The sequence below is a fragment of the Melopsittacus undulatus genome, chromosome 2 (assembly GCF_012275295.1).
Source record: "Melopsittacus undulatus isolate bMelUnd1 chromosome 2, bMelUnd1.mat.Z, whole genome shotgun sequence".
Taxonomy (NCBI): domain Eukaryota; kingdom Metazoa; phylum Chordata; class Aves; order Psittaciformes; family Psittaculidae; genus Melopsittacus; species Melopsittacus undulatus.
In genome coordinates, this window is record NC_047528.1 from 9,890,211 (window position 1) to 9,910,919 (window position 20,709).

The 20,709-nt window shown below is 37.5% G+C and overlaps 1 protein-coding gene across 1 annotated transcript in view; it reads right to left on the reverse strand.

Annotated features, from left to right (window-relative positions):
• Nucleotides 1–541: 541 nt before the first annotated feature.
• Nucleotides 542–20,709, reverse strand: part of SLC36A4 (solute carrier family 36 member 4) — a 62,328-nt gene continuing 42,160 nt past the window's right edge. Inside the window, 1 exon segment of the mRNA XM_034060134.1 lies at nucleotides 542–4,709. Within this exon segment, the coding sequence (XP_033916025.1) occupies nucleotides 4,402–4,709 (308 nt within the window). The 3' untranslated portion in view covers nucleotides 542–4,401.

Sequence of the window (20,709 nt, forward strand, 5' to 3'; positions counted from 1 at the left end):
GGAGTTCAGTCAGAAGACAGGAGAGACTGCACTGGTCAGGCACGGGACATGGACAGAGAGACACCTCTACTGACCATCCCCAGCTCACATGTGATTATCTGGCCCCTATTAATACAATCATAGAACTCAATTTTTCCCAAACACTTTGATCCTTTCCCTTCCCACTTTAAGCTCCTGCCCTAAATGCCTACACAATTCATGCGCAATCCCAAAATACACTTCCTACTTGTCCCACAGAGGCCCTCAGCCTGTGGCTCCCTTCATACATTTAGACATTAACTCACTTACTAAAGCACCTCTAAAAAGATGCTGCAGAAGAAGCCTGACTCTATCTGTGCCCTGATGAAAAACACTGGGGTGGAGGTGGGATTCTTCAGGAGTGCCCATGCAACACTGAAATGAAAAGACAGCTCTTGATCTTGTCTGACCACCTCAAGGCACTCACTTGCCATTCCTTGGATAACTTCAAAGGTAAATTCTGCATTAAGAGAGCTATTTCTTCTAGTGACGTAGTAGCAGTGACAGGCAAGATAACAGTGAGTTAGCAGGGTACTATTACTGTAATCTTTATTGATACAGAAGATTTAAGATACAGAACATTAGGCAAACCCCCCTCTTACTTGCCCCAGTATTTGAGTATGAACAGTTACAGACAAGAAAATGATCCAGTCACTTATAGTGCAGCTAATGATTAAATTACATTAAAACTGTTAACAATATTATATTGCAAAATATGAGTGCATGTACAGTATATAAATATAATAGCTTTCTGTTCCTTGTCAGGAACATAAGCCAATCACATACATTTTTCAGTTTCATTTACCTTGTGCTAAAGTACATTTCCATCTTATATATATATTCATGTAAACCATACTTATTAAATCTCTCAGTTTCACTCCCTGCGTCTTGACTTGCAATTTATATTACAGTACTTTAAAAGCTGAATGAACACTCTTATTATTCAGAAGAGGTTTCTGTCAGAATTTCCTCTTTTAAATCTTTGGCAATGTTTCACAGGAACTCTCTTATTATTCAGACTTAGTAGTTTTTTACTACATGACATTTTAATCTCATCCAGAGCAAGATACTCTGATTCCTGACTCTTTCTATCTGAAAGAGCAGGCCATGCAAATGCACTGTATGAGTGTTAAAGTAACAGAAGTCCTACACTGTAGGAGAAAATTGACATTGTGGCAAAATATATTAACAAACATTTTAAAGATTCAAAAGATACAACATTGCTAGACATGACAACATTGACCCACTGCACAGACACACTACTTCATACCTGGTCAGTCAATGGCAATGCACCGGTTTGAAGATCTGCTCCTTGACAGGCTGCACCCCAGTCAGACACAGCAGTAAGATGTGTAAGAGTTTGTATTTGAGCCAGGTTATCCATAGTTTTATGGCAAAGATTAGATTCCTCAAACCTAGCAAGCTTCTCAACGAGTTGCCTGACTTACAGAATGACATGCTGCATTCACCTGGGTACCAAGGCTGCCTGTTTAGGTTGTAGATATCCAGTTCAGCAAAGCTTCATTAACAGTACCATGTCACTTGCACTGTCACTAACTCTGAGTGGTCAAATCCTTCTGCACCCTGGCAGAAGCACCTTCTCAGAGCTGCTCAGTAGGACACAATCAATGCAGAACAGATGGCATGAATGGACATGACAGTCCTTTATTCTCCAAACACACATGGGTGGAAAGATGAAAAAGTAACAAGAAAAAAATGACCTGCATTTTAATCTTACCAGACCTACCAAAAATGTTCCATGTAGAAGTATTTAAACATCAAGTAAAACATGCTGCACAGAAATACAGTCTATGATCAGCAAGCAATGTATGGTTTAGGTAAACAACAGATTCATTATGAAACAGATGGAAACGCTTAGATTCAATGTCTTTAAAAATAGTTTAAAGACTAAAAGAACTTTTAAGATGAAAAGCTGAAGTTACCTTTTGCTTCTCTAACTACCTGTGTTTGTTCCTCTGTGGCACTTTCATATAAAAGGTTCATTCTGCAGTATCATATCTGCAGAGACTCATCTCTTTAAAGTGCCTGCCAAGTATTTAACTTTACCCATGCTACAATGAAAATAAGAGCTTTACTGTATCTATTTGCTTGAACAAACAAAGGTAGTTTGAACTACATGTTAAAACAAATCTTGGTCAGAAATGCCCTCATCAAGATGGAGATGAAAGTGCTGAAATACAGTCACCACATGGTAGATAACTGGGGAAACATTCTGAAGGGAAAATATATAGCTATATAAAGCAGTATATTACTCTAGCACTGTAATGTGGTTCAGTATTTCTGAGAAATGTACTGAAGCCAAGCAAAAGGTAACGCATATTTCTATCTTAGTTTTGTATGAATTCAGTAGAGAGGTTTTGGCATATCGTATTTCTTGGGGGGAATGTTATTAAAAATATTCTTTAGACAAAGAAATTTCTTCATAACAGGAATGAGTATGATAAATACAGTTCTATTATAGTACAAAATATAGTGTTTTTAGAAAACAAGACCAGAAAATATAGCTTTATCATTTGGAGTTGGAGTCATCTATGAAGTATAAGCCCAAAAACCAAACATAAACCCTGAAAAGTCAGGATTTCAGTTGGGAACTTGGCATTGCAGACCTGGCAAATGAATCTCATTTCAACTCAATTACTGGCTCATCAACTTGTTCTTTTTTTCCTTCCAAAACAGATGAAGGAAGCACAAATCAGTAACGGGCATGTCAGATCCTATTTAAGGCAGAATGTAAGAATGCAAAAATAATGACTATATATTCAAATAGAAATATAGATAGGCAGTCTATAGAAAGGCAGTCTACAGACTTTTAGTAATAGATAAAATAATCTCAACAGTATTTCACCCATTTGTACAGCTGAAATCAAGGCTCAAGAAATGGTGTAAAAAATGGTCAGGACAGCAGTTACCTAATGTACAAAAATAAACTGCTTATCATGCAATGTTTTTGCATCATGAAAGTAATATTGCTCTGAGAAACAACATCCTGCAACTTTTTATTCAAAATCCAAAGGGATATATAATTATTTTGTAAAAAATATTGTATTTTTACATGTACACCCTAGGTCTTATAAACTGTACCTCTTCACGGAGCACCAGTAGTTGAAAGCAAGTCCTGAGTCACTTCTTCAGACAACCTGCAGGCAAGTGGCATGCTTGACGTAAGGGCTTCAAAACAGACAACCTTGGTGCCCCCCCAGCTCACAGTGCTGTGGAATCATAAGCTCTTTCACAAATAACTCATAACTTTTATGTAAGAAAGTATGGCAAAAGGTCCATTCTAGAAAGTTTTGTTTCCTATTTCCCCTTCTCATACACAAATTAACATTGTGAATCTTTAAGCTGCTCTGGACAGTCAGACCTCTGTGCCTCTACTGAGCATCACAATTGCCATTTCTCCAGAGCAGGGGTCTGGCATGCTGAACATCTCATGGTACAGGAACATACAGTGACAGATCATGTAAGGTGGCAAGAACACTCTTAGCTAGCTAGCTTTTAGCCTAATAAAAGGTCCATCCTTTACCTCTAAACCTTACCCTACAGTCTTGTCCATTCTTCAGCTTAGACATTAAGATGGCCAGCATGAAAGAAATGCCTTTATGCTTACTGTCATGTAATGCACCAGTAGCAGTAGCCTGCTACACTAGCCACAGATGGCTTGGTCCTTCCAATTGCTTGAACCCCCCCCTCCCTCGGAGCCAATGTGAAAAGACTGAACAAGAGTCACAGTCATTCTGCACAGTAGACTGATTCCAGACATAATGACTCCCAGGAACCAGAGCCAGGCAACTGCAACTACCCAAAAACTTCTCCAAAACCCACATTCAAGTCCCCAGAAAGACAATGAAAAACACAGCTGCTCTTTTTTACAACTGCAGTGCCTCTTGTTCACTGGGGTGCAATTCACCCCATGAGAGACAGCAAGAGAAAGTCTATGCAACAGCGAGCTCCCACTCCAACCCTTACAACAGAGCTGGAGTGAAAACAGTTATGCCTAAACTTGCTGCCTGGATACGATGAATGGGCTGACTTCCATCTTTTCTGGCAAAGAAGGAATCCTGACTTCTTTATTAAAAGAATCCTTCTTTTATCGCAAGTAACCTAAAATCATGTTTCCTTCCTGTTTTCATGTATATACTTTAAATCCTGACATCAATTCAGTTTTTTCACTACATGAGCAGAGGCTGGGAACAAAGGAGTTAATTCTGGTAGCAGATAGGAAGGAATGAAGGAAACAACAAGCAACAGAGTAAGAAAAGGCTGCATGCTATTTCACAAAAATTCATTTAAAATCCATTGGAATTGTGTCTGCCACCCATCTAGCATTTCTTGTTAAGGACTAAAGTTCACAGTCCCTGGTTATTACTGTAAACCAGCCGTCACGTTTGTAACATTTACATCTGCAGCAATGCTCTCTGTTGCATTCGCTAGAACTATGGATGCAGGATAAATGATTTCTTCAACTGTCACATACGTCCCTGTTAAAAATCCAACAACTCCAATGACAGCTATGAAAATGTCTTTGAATACCGTCCATAAATTTAAGTTTTCTTTGTAGAAAGTGAGGATTTCAACCAGAGGTGGCAGAATCAGTGCCAGAGTGCTGCTGCTGACGGCTCCAACAAAAGAAATCACCAGGTCTAGGCGAGGGATCAAAACAGCTACAGCACCTGAAACACAAGAATAACAATGGTGGCTTCAGATTCAAAATCCTCATGAAAAACAAAACCATGACAAACACATTATCTAGCGGTTCAGGTTGCTTAAAAGGTTTTATCATTCACTATTTTTCCAGCTACAATTGGTGTGCCCTATATACTTGTCTTGACTATAGCTTATTAACACTTAGTGATTCTACAGATACATGACAGACATCTTGTGATCAAAGGAAGCTTGGGTGGAGAACGAGGTATCCTTCAGGTAACCTTAGGAATACTCAAGACTCAGAAATAGGTAAGACAAGTCTTTTATCCCACTGTTATGATGGAACCTACTCAATACCAAAGAGTTTCTTCCATTGCATGAATATAACATTTAAAGACTGGAAATGCCACACATTTATGCATTAACTAGGACAAAGCTGCATAAAATGAGAAGGGAATTATGCCAAAGTTAATAAAAGTCACAAAGTACCCCCCTTTGTAACTTTACCAGCCACAATTCCATTCAAGCCATAAATTCAGGCCCTGTGAATGCCTAAACAATACAGGATGAGCACTCAGACCAGACTGACTGGCAGGCATGCTTGATACTTGAACAGCAATGCACAGTCTGTAAGTTAACTTAAAAGTGCAGCAGAAGTATATTTGCAATGTCTGGTAAAACTCTCAGCTAATGAACATGTTGAATGTGTTCTTCTGAAGTATAAGAGATGGCTGCAGATTTAAAACTGTTTAAAAAAACCCTTAACTGAATTTCTGAAAAAGCATGCTTTTTAATACAGCTCAATCTCTAAACCAAAACTAAGGAGAAAAAGGAGCAAAGCAGAAGATAAACTGCATTTATACTATGAGGTGACAAATTCTACTTTCACAGGTGAAAGATAAAGAGATACAGCTTTCCCACAAGACAACCACACACACACCATATGGCTTGGCTTTATTCCCTTTGGAATGAAAAACTCTTTTATCATTATCTTCCTGCAGCAAACACTATGCAGAGATAGAAAGTACTTCACGTCATTTGTCCTCACACTGCAACGATTGCTTTGTCCAATGTTACTAGGGAAGACTATGCTCACACAGGAGAAGATAGTTTCTTTACCTGAAACATCTTTACCCTTTACAATGACACGTAATCCAGGTCACTGTCCCAGCTCAAAGCAGAACCATAATAACCTGTACAAGGAAAGGGCAGATCCATCCCTTCCCCAGAACCCTCCATATCAATTTCTCAAATGTATGTAAGTAAATTCACTTTTTATTGCACTTTGCATCAGATTTCAAAGCTGTTTACAAAAGGTTTTATAGTTACACTCTTTTTATCCTTATGCAGAAAGATACATAAAGAATGACATCAGAATAAACAGCGATTTAACAGAGGTACCATCCCTTTTGGATGGCAACATACAAAGCAAACCAGGCAGCGAGACACTAAGGAACATCCTCATGCTGCAGGCATGAGCTGCAACACCAAGTGATCTTCATAAAACCAGCAAGTACAAGGTGTCTGGCACATCACATGCTGAATTATGTGCAAATGTATTTCACCATTGAATTAACTACAATCCATGGGCTCAGAAATGGCATCTCGTTAGGCTGTTACACCTGAAATGTTGCATTTATTTGTCTCTACAGTAAATTTATTTGAGCTTTGCTACTGGTACTTAATCATACAAAGCTCTTTAAACATACTTCAGTGAAATAATGTAAATAATTGTTAGATGCAGCTAGAATCAACAAATAAATGTAAGGCATGCAGCCAAATTCACTCGGATTGAGTTCTGAATGGATGATCCTATACCTTTACATTACTGACACCGTTCCACTACCAATCACTTTCCTTCAGCCACCTATTTCGATGGACCCACCAGAAATGAGTCTGCAATTGAACTTCTGTTTTCTTGTTCTCAGTCTCTTAAAATGAATTACAGTTCTGAGACGGCTAAAGGGCTCCCACGGTGCAAGCAAAACCTAATGTCTACTGGTTTTGCTATAGGGAGCAGAAGTGAAGAAAAAGAGTTGAGAGCAGTGGCTAAGTCTTGAAGAGCTGGCCATGCTGCTTCCAATGCTGCTAGAAAGTCCTATTTCCCTCCACTCACCATCATCACACCAGATCCCCATGTCTTTGTCTTGGATGTGTTACATACATCAAGCTATGTCACAGGAAAGTCAGCAGTGATCCATAATTAATGTGTTGCCTCATAGCAAAAGCAAGACCCAGGCAACAATACATCAAAATAATTTTATATAAAGAAATTTGTCTTGCTCTCACCCTTGAAAATAAAAAAAAATCATTATATGCCTTCTGATTAGTACATAAAGTGAGGAAACAACAGAGTTACCTTTGCCTCAGTCATTCTCCCAGCCTTTGTGACCAGTGAAAATGTTCAACAAGAACTACCATCACTGGATGAGGACTGAACCAGGGATTATGTGAGAGAACTCAAACCATACAGGTATACAGGACATGATAGTTGTACCCAAAAGAGTTCAAGACAAGGGGAAATGGGTTTAAACTTCAGGGAAGTTCAGGTTAGATATAAGGAAGAAGTTCTTTACTGTGAGGGTGGTGAGGCACTGGAACAGGTTGCCCAAAGAAGTAGTAAATGCTCCATCCTCAGCAGTGTTCAAGGCCAGGTTGGACAGAGCCTTGGGAGACATGGTCTAGTGTGAGGCATCCCTGCCCACAGCAGGAGGTTGGAACTGGATGATCTTAAGGTCCTTTCAAACTCTCAACTATTCTATGATTCTAAGAAAACTGGCCAATGTCCTTTTAACACAACTCTATATTGTCTTTGAAAGGTCATGGAGACTGGGGAGATCTCTAGTGACTGGGGTAAAGTAAGTGTCAAGAAAGGCCAAAAGTATAATCCAGGGAAATACAGCCAAGTCAGATTCACTTTTGCCCTTGAAAAAAAATCATGGAGCAAAGAATCTCAGAGCACATTTTTGAGAAGAGTGTCTGGAAACAGAAAATGGATTACTGTACAATAAATCATGCTTGACCAACGACTGATTTATGGATACCGTACAATGACCTGATTTATGGATGAGGGAACAGCAACAGATGTCATTTACCTTAACTTTATAAAGGTCTTTGACACTGCCTGCCACAATATTCTTGTATCTGGATGGAGAGAAATCAGATGGGTAAAAAACCTCACTAGATAAAAGAACAGTGGTTAATGAGTCAAGTGGTTAATGAGTCAGCCTGAAGGCTGGTAAAAATCCTACAGCTAGTAGGGAAAAGTAAAAGCTCCCTATAACTGATAAAAACATGAAATGATCACTTAAGATGACACGAATTATGCCCTTTAAGCCTAGAAAGTGATAATACGCTCACTACAATACTAATGTCTCACAAAAATGTCCCTATAGCACAAAGTGACAGTGTTGGAAGTGAGCCAACATCCTATTTGAGTCCAAATTAATACAAATAATTGATCATTAATCATATTTCAAAGCTGGATTAAAATTAGAATTTTAAAAGTGATAATTCACAGGGGTTTTTATATCTGAAGTAAAATGGCTTAAAAAGATATTCTTGTTTATTTCACATGAGGTATCATACTATGCAAATAACAGCAGTGCTTAGCACCCTACAAACCAAATACTTTAGTCCCCAGTGAATTTTTAGCCCCTTCTAGATGGGAAGCCCACACTGATTACATAGTCTTTAAGATTCACATAATCTTAAAAGCTTTTCATAAAAAGCAAATGCTTGGATGTAGTATTGAAGTATCTGAATTGGCCTGCTTATCTGGGGCTTTAAAAAAAGCAGAGGGCTTTGTTATGATCAGTGCTTACTGCATATGGCATGTTCTATTATTACTACTGACATGTCACTAAATAACTTGTGAATTTACTGCAACGTATCAAAAGTATATTAAAAAATATTGCCCATAAAGAGATAAGAATCCCACTGCAGTGGATGACCAATCCATTTCCAAAGTAATGCGCTGCAACAGCTGGTGTCACAGGCACAAGTTAGCTAAAGCCTGCTGTGTTGATTGATGATATAGAAAAAACCAAGCTGCCAAGTGCCTTGGCTTCCCGGAGAGAGCCACGTGCAGAAGCTAGTTGAGGTTCAGCTCCCTGTGCTGCCAACCTTAGGGAGATTAAGCACTGAATTATGGCCTGCAGTCCAAATCCATCAAAAATTGCAGTCATCTGCAGATGTTTTTAATCTTAATTTGTTGGCATTTCACCTTGCAAAGTAAAGTTCAGAAGGAGCAGCTTGCTTCATCACATACGGAAACTCAGCTACCAAGTGCATAGCTGCCTGCAGCTCAGAATAGGGAAATTCAGGAGCACCATGAGTCAGAAGCACTGATCTCTCCCAGAGTCAGGTCAGGGAGAGGTGTGCTCGCTGCAGGCTGGGGATTATTGCACAGGTCAATCCTTAGGAAAACATACTAAATTTATATGTGTCTTTATGAATCATTTTTAATCCAGTAATCCCACAGAAAATAAATAATCAGATTTATTATCAAACTATTCTGATTGCCAGCAATCGTATATTCGTCTTTTTCTTTTAACAAACAGACCCCTCGAATAATAATATGTCCTTTTCACATGACAGTGAACACTTGTTCTAACAGCAGTAAGTAAAATTCATTGTCACATCATTGCTAATATTGATTCTACTTCTGGTAAACCTAAAATTAGCCATCATCATTAGATCAACTAATAAAGCCAACTAAAACATCTTGACAGTATATAATACCACCTCCATACTTTGATAAAAATACTTTCACTAATTAAAGTTTGCTGGAATATTCTTGTGGAAAGCATAGAATGGTTTGGGTTCGATCATCCAGTTCAAGCCCCCACCATCAGCATGGACACCTTCCACTAGACCAGGCTGCTCAAAGTCCTGTACAACCTGGCCTTGAACACTGCCAAGGACGGAGCATTCACAACTTCATTGGGCAGCCTTATCCAGTGAAATTATGTACATTTGCTGTCTATGGTCTTCGTATTATTAAAACTAGTGTAAAATCGCACAAAAAAATAATTATGATATGTTTGAAATTCATCAACCCCCCTACCTTTTTACTGTCACAAAACCTGCTGCAATGATTTCATCGTTAGCTCTGGACCAGACTATATTTTCAGTATAATATTCAAATTTAGAGTACTTTTGTTAAACAAAATTAACTTCATGATTTAAGTACAGGAAAGATCTTGCACTGGGTTTGTTCCCTTAACATTGATTTGGATGTTGGAGCACTGCTTTACTCTCAAACTAAATTGAAGGAGCAGTTAATTCCTTGCCAAGATCTTTGTGAATATTGATTTAAGGATGCGATTATAACCATGGAGTTAGACTATTGATCTACCCATTGTCAGTAGAAGAATCCATTTAGAAAATAAGTGAATTTTTAAGAGCACAAAATTGCCACAAGTTTTGTCAAGTAGAAGAGAAGATACTGCTCATTCTAGATCAGATGGGGAAGAATTTTCTCATCAGTAGTTTTCCTTTAGAGAAAAAGTCATGAAAGAAACAAGAAAAAGGAATTAAGGCAATACTCACAGGAGAAGGGTAATATAAAACTGTGTCAGGATGGACTAAGAGAATTTTCCAACATAAGAAAACAGATGAAAAATTATAGTAGAAGTGGATTTAAGGGGCTTATGGTAAGGTAGATCAGTATTGACTTGCTTTTGGGGATAAACAAAAACTGATGGTTAGATCAATCTTGAATATAAACAGCATGTCAGAGAAAATCGTATTTTATAGGTTAGGCATGGCTGAACACTACAGAGCACCATGGAGGCCTGTTAACATGGTCAGAAAACACAAAATTCTGCTCTGCCCCACCGACAAATATCAATACCTCAGTGGTAATACTCCATATCTGTGTAAACAAAAGTTTGGTGTGTACCCCATAGACTGAATCACCCAGTATGTTTATTGGTTAATTATACTTCATTATTAAAATACTTACTAAAATAAGTAATGTAAATAAGTAGAATATATTTTATGTAATTTTTATAAAACATATAATATTGATTATAGTTAATCATAAAAACAGTACTTAATTTCAGTTACTGGATGAAAAGCAAAAAAGTGTAGCACAAGAACATGTACTGAATTGCATTGACTATGGACAGACTAGGCACACACTGAAGATGATTGCTCCTTCAGCCTTGATCTCAATGAGATAGCATATCTATGATACCCTATCACAAAGACCTTGAAGGATCTATTACAAATGAAACTAAGAAATCTTTCTGTACTAAGGACTGCTCAGATTTTATCCCTCCCTTTTGTTATCACCAGATATCTTATACACTCTCATTTTAAGTGATTCTTTTTCAATGAGACAAAACACTTGAGAATATAGTGTAAAGAAAGAAAGTCCTGTAATAAGGAAGAAGAGTAAATGACAAGGTCTTATCCAACCTTTCCACTTATGGCATGAATTTAGTTAGTATATCCATGTGAGCAGTTCATTCAGCCATTTATAAGCATCTTCCTCTTCAGAGTGAGTTGCAATATTTCAACAAGGCAGGGGAAGGAAAATCACATAAAAAGAAGATCAAATAGAAATGTGAAAATGTAACACTGAAAGCATGTGATTTATTTGCTATACATGTTTTCTTAATTTTGCTCTGGTATTTTAAGGCTGTGTACCTTTATTATGACAAGTGATCTTTAAAGTCCTAACTGAAGCAGGCTGGTGAAGTCATTACAAGGAGGTCATAAAAGACTTAATTCTCATATGGGTCCATCTGTATAACTTTGCTGCCCATTACACATGGTAAAGGCAGAGGAAACAAAACAGGATAAAAGTTTAAAAATTGCTAATTCTGACTAATGGCAGTTCAGAAGACACCACAAGCTGTTATTATCCAGCAATTCCTTTCCATTTTATCAAACAAGACAGACGTTTGAAAGCCTGTTGTTTGGAAGCCTATCCCACTCTGCTCAGCACTTGTCACCTGGAGTAATGCATTCAGCTTTTGGACCCGGATATACAGAAAGGATGTGGAGAGACTGTAGAAGGTCCAGAGAAGAGACACAGAGATGATTCAAGGGTTGGGAAGCTGCATGTGAGGAAAGGCTGAGAGATGTGGGCTTGTTCAGACTAGAGAAAAGAAGGCTAAGGGGAGACCTTATCACCATGTTCCAGTATTCAAAGGGTGGCTACAAGGAAGACAGAGACTATCTTTTTACACAAGGAGTCACATGGAACACAAAAGGGGTCATGGGAACAAGTTACTCCCAGGGAGATTATGGTTGGACAGAAGAGGAAGTTTTTTCACAATGAGACAATCAGCCATTGGAATTTCCCCAGGAAGTGAAGCATTCCCCAACATTGGACACTTAAGATTTGGCTGGACAAGGCCCTGGGCCATCTAGTCTAGGTCATGTTTTGCCTAGAAAGGTTGAACCAGATAATCCTTAAAGTCCTTTCTAACCTGGGATTCTATAATTCTGTAATTGTGAGGATCAGGTTATCAAACCACTAATCATGAATAACACTAAGCCATCATTTGTATTTTAACTTTTATGCTATGTGAAGCACTAGCAAAGAAAATGCCTGGAGTGACTAATTCCAGCTATGAAATCATTTTTTAAGAAACAACTTCAAGCAAAGCAATGTATCACTTTAATCTAAAAGAAAAAAGCAGTAGGATGCCAGCACACACACTGGCAGAAAAGTTGTCCTTTGATGGCCCTAAGTATTTTCTTTATTGCTAATTGTTTCCAATATACAGAGAAAAGGTCGCAAATATTCTCCGGGAATGTTTTCGCTACCTTTATCCTTTGTAATCTTCAAAAGGCTGACTTGCAATATGCCTATCATTCCTAGCATCTTGAAAGAAAAACTTTGCACATTTGGCTCTCTGCAGAACAATGTATCTATGCATGAGGGAAAATGTTTTTCCCCATCTATAAATTAGGAAACTGTTTTGAAAATAAAGGGTTTTTCTAAATAGAAGTCTGCATTCAGGACCTCCTGCCAGTTGCAACACAGCCTAAGCAGCAGATGTCTTGCTGGGGCTCATTTTAAGAGGCTTCCAATCTATTTCCATTTTTTTTTTTTCACTCAATATGTTAAATATGGTTACTTTACTTTTCACATTGTAAAAGTTCTCTCACACTAACCTAGCAATACAGGTGGGTAAGAACAGTTTTCACTCTTATTCATATGAGCTCCCACAAGACTGCGGTCAATTGGAGATGCTGACTGCGCAATCCCATACCTTCCCTGGAAAGCAGAGTTTGCTCTCTAGCAAGTAGTGCTACTAAAGGAATGTCATCACTTCTAATCACTGCCACTCTTAAATTTGAGTAAAATCTTACCTAAATGCCCCTTCACAGTTGAGTGATAACCGGAGTGCCACACACAGGTAACTTAAGGAAGTGTGTGTCAATTCTCCGGTGAAATGCATGGACAGAATCCATAGCAGGGAATTCACTCGACCACAGTTTGCCTCTACTAGAGCCACAGTTGAGTATCCTATTGGTCTACTTATAGGCAGGAAAAAATAATTACCACTATAAAATGAAAACAAAATGACAAGAATATGTAAACATAAGATGTACCCAGGTGTCTTTAGCCAAGTCTCTTCATTCTTGCTCAGAGATCAAATCTTTCTACATACCGCACTTGTGACTAAGACATTAAAACATAGAATCATAGAAACATGTGCATATCACTGCATGAAACATTATCCCAATCAGTTAGTTTTACTAGTTAGACCATTTTCTTCTACAAACTTATTGTGAGGACAGCACATCCAAGAGAAATTAAATTCCCTATACTGTTGTTGGGTTTTTTCTTTTTGTCTTGTTTTGTGGTTTGAGTTAGAAAGCAGTACTCTGAAGGAAAAATGGTTTCTGTATGCAAGTTGTGGTAACAGCATCTCTTAGCATTTTGCTTCATATTTTACATTCTTTCCTGAAGGGAAACAAATACTTTCGATGTTTTGACAACAACTTTCACTTTCCTTTCCTCATAAAATTTCTTTGCTCCCCAGTTATATTCATTCGAGGGAATGCTTAGTAGCACACTTCACAGGTCTTATTTAATAGCATGTATCTGAAAACAATTTAGAATTGTATCTACATGACTTCAAAACTATATTAAGTAATAACATATAAGTCTCCCCACTAAGAATTTAATAGACTTCATTGTCAATTATTCAGGGGACTTTATGTGAGCAAATACTGCTCAGCTGGTGTTGGTGAATTTTTTTGTACTCACTTTTTCCCCAAGTTGAACTACTCTTTAACTAAAACCTTTACCTTTAGTGAGCTAGCTTCTCAGCAGGAGAGGACAATGTTCAGCATCTTCCAACTTACTAATTAGCCTGCATGTCTCTATTGGCTAATTAAATGTCCTGTCTCCAAAGAGAAAAATTAAGGAATTCACTGGCTCTCCCATCCTTCTTTTAAGCCAGAGCCACAGGTAAGACCACTTGATTAAACACTCATGTCACTCCAGGCTGACCGGATGCCACTAAAGATACAGACACAATTTTGTAAGAAAGGAAGAACAATTTGTGATAAATCTCAAAGAGGGAGAACTATGAAAGCTGGGTTTCCTTTTCCTTAACCCAAGCTTGTAAGGGAATACTGCAAGGAAGACAGATCAGTTCAGCAGCGCAACAATGAGATAGCACAAAGATGCCCTAGGCAGAATCCTTGCATCTAAAATTCCTGTGACTTTACCAAGTAAATTCTTCAGGCTTCATTTTTACCCATGCAAAGAAATATAAATAAATAGAAACATGAGCAATATGTTTGCTTTAACAAGACAGCTTTAAAAAGTAGACTTATTTATTAAGTGCTCTAAAACAGAGGGGTCATCCACCTGGGCAATGGACTCATTTGTTCTTTTGCTGTAAACTGGCTTACATGCATCTTAAATGGTTTTCTGCTGATATTTTCTCAGTGTTGGTAATGAAAATCATATTTTACTTTTTGATCTAGACAACACTTTAACGACTGGTAGATTTGTAACTCTCAGTTCAACATACTGTCAGTTACAGAGCTGCATCAGTGTGGGTAGCTGAAAACAACAGTGCACCAGCTGATTGCCACACTAATGTTTTTCTTAATGAAGCTTTTAATTAGCTACAATGAAAAAAAAGGGAGATAAAAGGAGGTGAAAGAGAAGAGAAAGTAATTATTCTCAAAGAAAGAAAATATCTAATAATGAATGCAATACGGTTAAGACACAGTGATGATTAACATTTGGACATCTATAATATCACTATGGCAGGAGTTCACTGTGCTGAATGCCAAATAAAAACACTATCAATTTTATTTCATACAGCTTTCTTTCCTTCCAGAAAATCTCTCATGCCTTCAGGTGAATGAGAATCTCACTTCTGAATTCAGCACAGACTTCTTGTAAATAGACAACGACAGAGAAAGATGGCAAGACTGCAAGGAAGAGGTAATTTTATTTTTAATCCTATCATAAAATTTATACAGAATCCCACTATTTTTTACAAGTTGTTTTATATTTATGATGTAAAAGTCCCTGCCCTCACAATTTATAATCAAACAAAAAGCTAAATATAAGATGCAGTAGTTACACATAAGGACAAAAATAGCTGCCTACTTCAATGCTAAGTGGTTTATATTTGCTAGACTTGGATGGTAGTGTCAGAAATAAAAACATGCCATACTCTATATTATTGTTCAACTGCCCATGAAATTGTACACTAAAAATGAAACCTTTCAGAACTGATGTTGGAAAGGATCCAAACCAATTTAATTTCTCTATTCAAGAAAACAAAAATCAATTTCATGAAAATATTTTCCTGTGCAATATTAGAGTTTAAAATGGCATAAAACAGAAAACTCTGAAATTTAGTGGTGGTGGTGGAGACCCATACTTTTAGAAAATACCTACTTCAGCCAAGGACAGAGCTGCCTGAAATGCTTGACAAGCTGTAATCAACATCACAGCACTGCTGAGTTATGTCTTAACCATGCAATGTGTGATGCAGCAGCCACAGTATTGTGACAATCACACACTATAAAAATAAGCACACTTTTTACATCAGAAGTGGTGGCACAGTAGCTCTATGTAAAACTTGTATGGTAGAACTTGGATGTTCTGGCCGTTATTCAAGCTTCTACCATGTGAAAGACAGAAAAGAATAACTGTTATCAATGCAAAGCCCAAGGAGTCGTTTGATTTTCTTCTAAAATTTAATGAAATAGTAATCACTTTGACATTACTGAATTCCCTAAATTGAGACTTATCCTGCCTTTTCTGCTCCTTCACTGACTAACCTGAATTTCAACTCAAGTAATTATTCAGTTTAGTAATTATCCTAAAAGAAGTTTGCTTAGGCACAACTGATAATACACACAACACTATCACAAGTGTCCAATAGAGATCTGCTTTCTGCACATAAGGAATGAGATACGATCTGTTTTCTTGACAGGTACATATTCAGAAATTCTGAAAGCTTCATGACTTTTTATTAAATACCTGTGCTCACCCATGTCACAGAATAGATATGGTTCTATAACTATAGAGTGGCTAGTTAGGAAGGAGGACCTTAAGATCATCTAGCTTCTCTGTTCCTCTACTCTGTTCTCATGAAACCCCTCTTGGAACACTGAGTGCAGCTCTGGTGTCCCCCAGTACAAGCAGAACACAGAAGTGTTGGAGCAAGTCCAGAGAGGGCCACGAGGATGATCAGGGGACTGAAGCACCTCCCATATGAAGACAGGCTGAGAAAGTTGGGGCTGTTCAGCCTGGAGAAGAGAAGGCTGCATGGAGACCTCATTAGCAGCCTTCCAGTATCTGAAGGGGGCCTGTAAGCATGCTGGTGAGGCACTATTCATTAGGGACTGTAGCAACAGGACAAGGGGGAAGGGGCTCAAACCTAAACAGGGGAAATTCAGGTTAGATATAAAGAAGTTTGTTACTGTGAGGGTGGTGAAGCACTGGAACAGATTGCTCAAGGAAGCTGTGAATGCTCCATCCCTGGCAATAAAAGTAATGCAAATAAATTTAAAAGCCACAGCCCTTCATAATCACATATGCATGTTACATTCCATGGATGTTCTAGAATTAACTAAATACTTTAAGGTACTGGATAGTAAATATTCTAAATTTTAACTAGTTTTATGTTACCACATTCTTGTTCAGTCTGGACTATTTATGGCTGATTTCACTCAGTTCTGCTAACTAAAAAAACAGATCACCTACAGCTGCATAAGACAGGCTAATGAAACAAATCTTATTGGCATAAAAGTATTAGTTGTGCAAATATGAACATCAGTGTTTTCATACAGTCAAAGCTAAATACCACTTAAGCACCTCGTCAAATTATAAATTGCTTCCTACAGATGAACTGAAATTTAAAGTGACTTAAATATATTAATACAAAGATAATTCAAAACAAGTGCCTGAATGACAGCATTAAACCTAAGTGTCAGACACAGACTGACACTTGAAGAACAAAAATAAATCCTCGGGCTTTTGGAATACTCTAAGACAGCAATAGAAAAACATTAGGAAAAGCCCAAAAGCACTTAAACTTCTAGCAATATAAGTGCTTTTAATATCTGAATTTTTTAGATCTGGACTGCTTATGGAGATCAGATTTTATGTTATATTTTCCCAATTCTACAGATTTGAATGTTTTGCTGCTAAAAAGTGAACAGGTACATAAAGCAACTTTAACATCTCATTTGGCATTAATGAAATTGAAACTTGAATGCTAAAGCAGAGGTGGTGAAAGCTGGAACAACAGAATTTATTAACATGCAGATCAGAAGGAAAAACAGGTTACAGGAACAATTTGAAAACTGATGTGATTATTACAAGAAAAGAAATGTAGAAATGCAGCTAGATTTTGTGGAGAACAGGTTTCAAAAATTCAGTGACTAAAAAGCCAGACAAAACTGGACAAGAAGTGAAAATAAATCTTGACAAACCTATTTATTTTGGTTCATAAGCCTTTGCTTAAAATGGAAGAATCATAGAATAGTTAGGGTTGAAAAGGACTTTAGGATCATCTAGTTCCAACCCCCCTGCCATGGGCAGGGACACCTCACACTAAACCATATCACCCAAGGCTTCATCCAATCTGGCCTTGAATATTGCATCTTACTCCAATAGACTTTTGTGATTTTGATTTGGGTTAAGGTATCCATCCCGTTCAGTAAAAGGCATTTTGATAAACATGAAATACTGTAGTAGAAGACACAGCTACTTGTGTTAGCTGTACCAGGAACAGATGAAGAGACTGTAAACTGCAGGAGTTCAAAACAAAGGAAGGACTGTGTTCTGCATCCTTATTGTACAGATGCACTTTTAAGGCCCTGGTCTTGAAAAGCATAATATGGAAGAATAAGCACTGCTGATTCCACTTCCCAAATGGTCTCTTTATGAGAGTGGGAGATCTTAATTTAATGCTTAATATAAATACTTTTCACAAATTTCTGGCAACCAGATGAGTATGTAGGCATAAAGAATGGGCATGACATCATACAAATGTATATATTTCTATATATAGAATATAATATGCTCTTTAGACAAAAAGAAGAATTATGACTGTACAGGCAACCTTGATTTCACAATTTCTTGATTTCAAAGCTTCACAGAAAAACTAAGGAATTGTACAGGGTAACACAATTCAAGACCAGCCTTGAACACAAACCTGAATGCTGCATATTGCATATGATTGACTTCTTTTAAATAATGACAACTTTTCCAGATAGAAATTGTTTCAATTTTTCAGCATTCACACTACCAGCATCATACAAAAATCTTATTGCCTATGAATGTCTGGTATCATCCATATAAATGTATTTAAGCAACAGAAAGAAAGGCTGGACAACGCCGCTAGCAAGAAAAGAAATCATTATTCCTAACTTTTATTTGATAATATTTTGGTAAATGTTCATTTTCTTGTTGCTGGACTTGTTTAAAATATAACCCCACATACATTTTACCATATTTTTAATTTTCCCTCTTCTTTGTTTCAGAAAAAAATCTAAAATCACATACTCCATTTTCAACTTCAGTATCTATACTGACAGATCCCATCATCACACTCAGGTGTTTTCTGCTCACACTAGCTTTAAATAATTTCATCATCCTCATGTGAAGAATTTCTTCCTAATCTAAATCTACTGTATTCGAGTTTAAAGCCATTCCCCCTTGTCCTGTCACTACTAGCTCTTATAAATGTAAAGAATACTGAGTCAGAGCCTTCACAGTTATGCCTAATGCCCAGGACAAAAGACAGCAGGCAGAAGCTGAAATACAAGAACTTCTTTTTGAACAAGATAAAAAACATCTTCACTGTTAGGGAGGTCACACACCAACACAGGTCACCCATGGGGGTGTGCCATCTCCTTTCCTGGAGGTATTTATACAAGCTACCTGGACACAACCTAGAGCAGCCTGCTTTCACTGGACCTGCTCTCAGCAGAGGACCAGGGCTGACAGTCTCCTTTTGTGCCTCCCTACCACTGCTGTTCTGTGATTCTAGAATTGCTTTCATGCTCTGGAAGGTTATTTTGTCATTTACCTGTAAAATGGAGCTACTCACATATAGGTGCTATCCACCTCAGGGATTTTTTTTTCCCATATTGGAAAGAATGTCTGGAAAGGGGCACTGCATGGACAAGGTAGAAAAGCAGGAGTAATTTAATGGTAAAACTGAACACAAAGTAAGACAATAAAGATCTACTTCATAAAGTCTAAACTGAAGAGCACAAGAAGTATTTAGCCTTAACTCAGTACTATAAGCATTTGCCTTTTTCAGTGTGACATTATAGGGTTAATGAAGGTTTAATGGACAGTATGTTTTCTCTAACCTGATTTTCATATACTTATAAAACAAACTGAGTGAACTGAACATGTTGGAATCATGGCTTTTATCCCACGTCTAAATATTTCAATATAGAGATCCTCCATAAATGACCCAAGAGTCTCCCTTTGTCTCTAAGCCTGAACCATTCAACTAATGAAAGGGGGAGAGTTGGATTAACTGCACTGCAAGAACATCAGGCAAAACTAGAGTATTTGTAATGAGTCACATGTGTGCTAAATAGCACCAGTTCTCTAGAACTCCAAAGTACCTAACAATTAGTATAACTCTTGACAGCATTTGGACAAGTAAGTAGGTGGCAAGCACATTGGCACATTGGCAACAAAGGAACATCTAATTTTTCCCAGTATGTATATGCATCACCAGCTCAGTGGCCATCCCCTACATAACAGGTAAGGTACAATGAAGACAGTATAAGTACCATGTTTTACATCTCCACTAGATAAAAACATACACACTAGCAATGCTACTTCAAAGAAGAAAGATGCTATGGATGTAGAGTAGGAAAACCACAAATAACTGTTCACATGATAAAAAAAAACAAACAAAAAACCCTAAAACAAAACAGCAATTTAACACCAATGAAGCATCAAAACTAACTGGTTTCCAACAGTGGAACGTAATGTGCAGTTCTTCTATGAATATATAATATCCCAACTGAATACTGTAAAATGTTCTCCCATATTCTCATATTACAACTGAGGAAATGACAAAGGGAAGGTTTCTCATCCAAGCAAAGAGAAATTGTGTTGCTACAAAAAGATGGTAGAGAATTGTGTTGTGAATAAACAGAAGTATTTAGTCTTGAAAATCTGACACATTTAAAGTAAATATTTTCAACAGTTTTGCATGCAATTAAATATTTTTAAATATAATTAAACACGTAAGCCATTAAATATTATTTTGCTATGACCAGAAAAAGGTTTTGCACATCCATAACAGTGCAGAGTCCCTTGACTTGTGTTAGCCTAACTTTTACCTTGTTTTAACTGTGACAGCAATTCTCTAGCCATCAAACTGACTTCTGCCTAACTTGTTCTAACTTAGTTCTGTGACTACAATATATGTTAATAATCTATCACTCAAGTTAGCTACTGAGTAGCCCTACACTGTTTAGAGCAATTTTATGTTGTGTACAGCTTTTCAGTAATAATTCATTTGGACTATAGTGTTAGCATCA